At 40.3% G+C, this 7383-nt stretch overlaps 1 protein-coding gene across 1 annotated transcript in view; it reads left to right on the forward strand.

Moving 5' to 3' along the window:
* LOC139800816 (A-kinase anchor protein 13-like) overlaps window positions 1-7074 on the forward strand; it is an 86200-nt gene extending 79126 nt beyond the window's left edge. Inside the window, exon 7 of the mRNA XM_071754294.1 lies at window positions 6809-7074. Coding sequence (XP_071610395.1) covers window positions 6809-7001 — 193 coding nt within the window. The 3' untranslated portion in view covers window positions 7002-7074. The remainder of the gene's footprint in view (window positions 1-6808) is intronic.
* Window positions 7075-7383: the final 309 nt, after the last annotated feature.

Genomic DNA, 7383 nt, shown 5'->3' on the forward strand with positions numbered 1-7383 from the left:
GGGATGAAATTCTGCTGTAATTAGGATACAATAATTAAAAAGCAGACACAAACCCTTCTCTGTTGCAGTTTTGCCAGGCTTAGGCTGTGCAGCAGCTTGATTCAGCTGCAGTGTAAATATTTTTCTCAAAAACTAATTACACTGGTGACATTTTGAGTTTCTGTTTATCAGATGAGCTTTCCCTTTTCAACTGTTACAGTTCTTCATGCAAAAAAGTGAAAGGCACTTCCAATTTAAAATTTGCAACTCCTGAAGTATTTCTTTATCTAGTGTTGAGCTTGTGCTGTGGCTTTTGCATCCTTTTGCAGGAAAGGTGCATGTGCTGCTTCTTTTGAGACCAAAATTAGGAGCTCTGATAGAGCACACATAGGTCAATGAAGGTGGAGAGCAGGATGCCAGTAGCGGTGTTTATACATCAGTTGTGTGTTACTGCTGAGGGTTCTTTGTTTTATCTTTGAGATTAAAACTCCACAGTAAACTTTGTCCTGTGGTGCAAATGGAATAGTATAGTGCATAAAGGCAGAAGTTAAGAAAAAAATAATAAAAGATTTTCTTCAGGAAAATTAATGTTCGCTTGCTAGCAGCCTTGTAAATAGCTTGCTATTTAAAAAAATGGAAAAAAAAATTGTAAATACAGTTTAAATGCATGATCTTGACTTACAATAAAAAACTTTAGAAACCAGGCAAGTTGCATAGCCCTCTCTGAGCCTCAGCAGTTTCTGAATCTGGTGGGAGCAAATTCCGAAGAAAAAGGTCCTTCTTTCAAGGCTGTTCCATCCCTGGGCAATGTTTACACTGGGCAATGCTGCTGCAGGGCGTTGGCAGGAGGCTGGCTCTGAAGAGGCAGCACAGTTGATTAAAGGAGGGAAGGATGCTGCATGTCAGGAACTTGGCTTCTGCAGCAAGACAGCTGCAGTTTGCAGTAGTTGATGTTTTCTGAAACAGTTCATTGTAGTAATATAATCTGCCTGCCAGGTCCATGTTCTGTAGTGCCCTTTAAGTCAGGCTAGGAAAATGGCTCCAAGAAGTAGAATTCCTAAAAAAGAATTTCAGGGAAGCTGGAAGTGGCGCTTTGTGAAACACAGAAACACTGATTTGATTTCTGATTTCATTTCTGCAGAATAGAGTTCTGTTTAGTAACCCTTAAGCACAGTGTTTTTTATGTGAAGCTAAGTGTTTGTCATTCCTTTACAGCTGAGAGAGACTTAGGTCCCCTGAAGAGGAGAGTAAGAGAAAAGTAAAACCCATAAAAAAACCTCTTGCATTTTTCTGCTCCCTGCAAACAAAGACTTTTCAGAGTTATAGCAGTCTCCCATTTTTTACTATAATATTAGTCTTGCTTGTGCTGGTTTCTGTACTTGCTTATTGCTATTGAAGCACTTCTGCACAGCTCTGGGATTGTTCTTCCTTCAAATCTGGTAACAACCAGGTGGCTCAGCATGTGGAACTGTAAGTCAGTACAAGTCTGTATTTCCAAATTTAAACTGATTTGATTAACACAGATGAGAAATAACTTGGGTTTTATGAATGCTGTGCAATCCCTGATTATCACTTGCTATTGTTCTGATTTTACATAAGTAATTGGTGAAATCTGTGTTGTAATCTCTGGTGCCTCTCAAGTGAGGAAGCTTTTTCAGTAACTTTACTTTTATAAGTGAATAGACTTTTCTGAGCCAGAGTAGCAAGAGAATTTTCCTGGTACATAATTTCTGTGTGCCTCAATTTACCGAGTCCTTTAAGCATATGTTTAATTTCTGAACCAAAATTTCATGTTCAGCAGAGACCTTAAGCAAGGCAAGACATTAATCAAGCATATCTTACAGTACCCCTGGAAAATCAGGATGTCAGTTAAACATGGACATTTTAAATTCAATTTTGGTGTTAGGTTGTTCCATGAAATTTAGTCTTTGCATAGTCAAAGAGCAATCTGTGGTGCAGATGCCTCCCAAAGTACTTTCCTGGAGCTGAAAACATTGCTGACTGCTGCGACTTCAGTGCCAGCTCATGACAGCTGTATGTAAACACGGTTCTTATGTCTCTGAGGACATATAGGCTGACCCCCCCTTCCCTGTGTGCCCCCTTGCCCTTGCTGTGAGCTGGGAACTAAGGGCTCTGAGCCTTCCCTTGGTTACACCAGTTCCCCCAGGATTTTTTGGGGAGCACTGCAACATTAATACAAAGCTTAAATTTTCTCTCTGTTCTTCCACCCCAAAATAAGCAACAGAAGCTATGCAGCGTGCTGGGCAGTAGGTTTAGGGTATGGCTTGCTATGATTTGTCAGGAGAGAATGGTTGACTTTGTCTCTGTAAATGCTGGCACAAGATGAGTATTTAAGAGGAGATTCCAAGACATTTGATTGTGTGGAAGAAGCAGGTTTTTTTACTGTCTCTTTTATCCCACTTGCAAACTGGACATCCTGGGAGGTGTTGGTCATATAAACAGGCCAGTGAGGAGGAGAAAGAAGAGAAGATTTGAGAAGATTTGGTAAGATATGAGAAAAAAATTATTCCCCCCCTAGCAATCCTGATCCAAAGATGAACCCAAAAATCATAGGGACTATAAGCCCTGAACAGTCTTGTTTGGTTGTTAAGTGATTTTCATAGACATTTCAGGATAAGTTTAGGAAATGCGGATAAATGATTTCCCAGAACTGCTGGGTTTTTTTCCTCAAGCATGGGTAAGCTGAATACCCAGTTAGGACACTCATATTTAGTCCTTGAAGAAGATCTGTTTGAGGTAACGGTGTTTGTAATGAAGATGGACATTTGAACAGATTATTCTAGAAGAAGACTTTGTAAACTGCTGTGTCAGAGGCAGCCAAAGTGATGGCTTCCTCTCTCGGTTGTGTTACAGAGTCTGTGGTCATGTTTGCTTGCAGCAGCATGCAAGGGTGTTCTGCAGAGACAAGTCCTTCTTCCATATCACTGCTCCTGATCTAAGATGGTGGGTTTAGCTGTAAAGAAAACATTGTTTGGTGAAGGAGTTTCCATGACTGTGCTTTTGTATTTTGTATTTAAAATGCAATGGATAGCATCTGTTTTCACTCTCAGTGCATTTCACTGATTCACTTTATATTGCTTTTGTTTGCTGATGTGACTCCAAGTTGAGTTCTGTGTTGGACCTATGGCTCCATATCCCAAGCAGGGTATCCTTGTTGCTAGTTAAGACTGTGAAAATAAAACAGATGGAAAAATGCAGTTATTAACTGTCATTCTTATGGAATGCACATCATACATTTTGGCAGATATAGCTGGTGACAGTTTGTAGCTGTATTTTGTTTTTTAAATGTATAATCAACACTGGAGCCTAAGAAATGCTTGGGCTTAGGAGTGCAGATCCTTTGTGTTGTTAAATGCTGGATGCCCTCTCTTAGGTTATCTGCATCTGCAAACAGCTTTTGAAGGACCAAGGCAGCATTTCCCTGTACAGGGTGTTGATCACTGGACTGAGAAGGCAGCATTAAATAGTTTGAATCCAACTGTTAAATATTTAATCTGATATTGAAGGGTAGATTATGCAATTCTGCATTCAATTCAGTCTCTGAACCTACTGCAGCTCAGGTCTGTGTGAAGCACTCTCAGGGGTTAGTCATAAATTCTGCATCTGGTGAACTTTAACTCTTTCCTTCAGCATCAAAAGTATTCAAATTGGTGATCTATAATATTTTCTGCTATAAGAAATAATTTAATTTTTTTTCAACTTCCTATGGCTTGTGGAACACCTGGAAACTCCTGAAGTACAAACACCGTGTTTGTGAAACAGTTTTCAAATTTATTAACAATTCATTTGGTTTTAACCCATTGTAGCACATAGTGGTTGCACGTGTTTCATATACAAAACATATTGATGGCTGCAAAAAACAAGTAGGTGCAAGAAAGTGTTTGTGTGCATTAGTGCTTTGTATGTCACTGAAGATTGTAGGTGTGAAGCTGATCATAGTTACAAAAAGCCTCTCTTAACCCAACACTTCTGCAAGTGTTCTGCTTTGTCAAATCTTTGACTTTGGTTTAGAAGCTGATGACTGCATTAAGTCTGGGTGCTGAGTTTTGACAGGAGGCATAATTGTCTTGCTTTAAATTGCTCATGTTGACTTTGTCCTGTCCTGGTCGGCACCTTCCTTGTTTATCCCCAGTCTGTCTGATAGAGCATTTTCAGTGTGATAATATAGCAACAGTAATAATTTGAGTTTAGCTTTTATTTGTCTTACAGATAAGAACATCTAAATTTTAGCATTCCCTAGCTTTTCACTGCAACCATAGTAGTAGGAGCTTTATTTAATTGAAGAGAGAAAAAGTCCAGGTTTTGTTGTGGTTTGTTTTTGGTTTGGTTTTGTTGTTTAGTTTTGGTTTTTTTATCACATGAATCTAGAGGCTGATGCTGTTGTTGGGCTTGCCAGTAAGATCATAAGAGCTGGCAACACTACTGAGTTTATTTTGTTTCAGCTGAAGTTCAGCTCAGAAATCTGGAGGGGATATCCCCAGGAAATAACACCTTGAGTTCCCACACCACCTTCCTTGCCCATTTGTAAAACTTGGGATAAGTCTTGCTAAGATGAGGTTCTGCTTAACACACAGAGGCTTTTTTGTTCCTCTTCTCATCTTTTACTCCCCTCCATTCAAAAGCCATTATCTCTTTACCAGAACACACATTTGCCAGGAGCACTGGCACCACCAAATTTCAAACCCTTGTCACCAAACTCCATTTCTGCAACTTTTTAAGGCAAGCAGGTTTTTCTTTGGCTTTTTTTTGTTGTTGTTGTTTTGTTTTGCTTTGTTTTTATAAGAAAGCGTGTTTTTATCATTTCTCAATAAAACCCATGGCTTGCAGTGAGACGTACAGGAGAGACACAAACAGTTAAGCTCCATATGTGAGGACAAATGTGCAGGAGCATCCTCTAGTGTGATCTGCGTGTCTTTGGAAATTATTGAATCTGAACAACAGAAATTCAAGTGTGCAAAAAAGTTGTTAATGTGAATACCCATTTGTCCTGCCTTCTGCAGTCAATGAAAGGAATAGTTTCAAGGTTTCAATAGGCTGAGCCATCTCCTATTTAACAGCTTAATTTTGTGCAATGTAGGTGGCTGCTACAAAAAATGAGAGCTTGGAATTGTTGGTACGTGGCTGGATGTGAGAAAAATCTTGGTTTTTTTCAAAAGGTTTTAAGTCTTTTATAGAGTGTAACACAGGTTGGCAGCTTGAATATGGAAAGAAATGGCTGTCTTTGTAAGCAGAAACTATTATTTGATCTGTCTGGGTTGTTTGAAGGTGGCTGATAGCAGGGAGGGGTGGGTGTGCTCACAGTGTTTATGGTCACCATGCTTGATGTCATCTTGATCCAGATTTTGAGGCTTTTGAAGTCACCCAAGGGTCCTTTAAGGCTCGAATTATGCAGGCTGCTTTGTGGGTACTGATTTGAAAATGCTTGTAAGTGTATTTGAAGCTGATGAGAAAGTGGAGCAGACTCTGGAGTGATTCTTTGATGCTGGTGATATTGTCCCCATGAGTGGGTCAATATAGGTTTTGTGCTGACTGTCTTGTACTGTGAGAGTGGCCCTGAGTACAGTGATTTCTCATATATGACAACTGAAAAGAAAAATACTCTAGACAGAAGTGTCTGTGTTTCCTTGATAAAGGAAGGTCATTTATTTAGTCACTTGCAATGGCTCAGTTGACTTCAGTGCCTCCATGGATTTATACTGATTGCTATCAAAAACTGAACACTTCCTTCTGTTTCTCTGTGGAAATATTGATTCTCTTTAAATCAAGACTAATTCCTCTGTAGTCAGTTGAGTTAAATGGTGGTGAATGGACAGAAAACATAGTTTTGCTTTGTCTGAATTTCCTTGCAGATTTAGCCCAAAGTCAGTCACAGGAGGGGGCAAGTGGTTGTACCAGGGCAAAGAGGGGACAGCCACTGCCACTACTGTGGTCTGCACAGGTTTCTGTGCTGTGTGATGAACTGTCTGACCTTTTCCCCACCCTCTTCTGCCCCTTCCTGTTGCCTTACTTTTGAAATTGCATGGCTTCCCAGAGATAGCTCTGTGCTTTGCTAGATGGGTGCTTGTCTCTTAGAAGAGTTTGCTGCTTTTAAAGTAAGAAACCAGTTGGCAAAGATGCTGAAATGTATGTATACTTTTACCTGTTTGATGGTATGCATGTGCTGTCTATGTACCTTGAATTCCTAAGTATTTGCATACAAGTCACATCTCTGTTCCTTCTGGGGAAGTTTGTAGCTGTGCTGCAAAGGGAGATCTGGGCAGGCCTGTTGTGACACGGTGGTCTTCATGATAGGGAAGGGACATGCCTGTAGCTGGGGCTGGCTCTTGGTAGATGCAGCCCTAATTAAAGCAAAACAGAAATTTCCATTTCTCACACCCCTGAGTAGGTCACTTTAAGTCCCCCTTCCCCTAATGTTCCTGCTTGGCTCCACATCTCTCCTGGATATTACAGTGCTGTGCAAGCTGCTATGTGCCAGGACAATTCAAACAGATTTTAGCTTTCCTGATAGGATGAGTTCTGTTTCAGAATGAAATCTGTAAACATAAAGCTTTAGATGAATACCTTGATAAGATGAATGGTTCCTCACCCCCTTGAAGGAGCAATGTGACTTCCGTGCATCTCAATGAGACCTGACAAATGACTGCTATGAATCGCAAGTCTGTGCAAAATCAAGGTTTGACATTCAAAAAGAGATGATTGAATAGAAATTTCTATTGGATGCATGTAACTGAGTTATTTTTCATTCTGTTTACATTATCTTTCCGTCTGTCCCTCTGTTCATCTGTCTGTCTTTCCTTTTGGTTAAAAGAAAATCCACGGTATGGCTGCAGAAGGACAGCTCTCTCACAATGCTGAGGTCATCTTGCACAGAAGCAGTTTTCACAGAGCAAGTGAAAATCATTTCAGTAGTGAAAATACTTCTACAATTTGCTGACTGTTGGGTGTTTGAGAAGCAGTCTGCTGGTTTCAGTGTACAAGTTGTAGCATCTGTGTCAAGATAATCATCATTCCTTCTCACTTGTCCCTCTGCAGTTCTTTCAGGTGTCTGTTTTGCTGACCTTCACCTGCAACAAATTCCATTTTAGAAAGCAGTTCTTGTGCCCTTTGCTGCTCGTCTCTCATAGTCTGGGGGAAAAGAATCAGGTCTCTCAAGCGACAAATGACCTGAAATAAAGCATTTACCCTAAATCACATTAGTTTTCAAGACTGAGAAGTGTGCATATGTATTTGTTTGTCTGGCCATGGAGCTGGTGCTCAGTTTCACTCAGGGCCATTGATTAGATGACTGTCCAGAGTGAAGAACAGTGTGTGTGTGTGCATGTGTGTGTGTGTCCTCAGTGCAGCATCCCTCCTCACCTGCACATCAACCCCTGCTTCTTTTAT

This window comes from Heliangelus exortis, chromosome 11 (assembly GCF_036169615.1).
Source record: "Heliangelus exortis chromosome 11, bHelExo1.hap1, whole genome shotgun sequence".
Lineage (NCBI taxonomy): Eukaryota > Metazoa > Chordata > Aves > Apodiformes > Trochilidae > Heliangelus > Heliangelus exortis.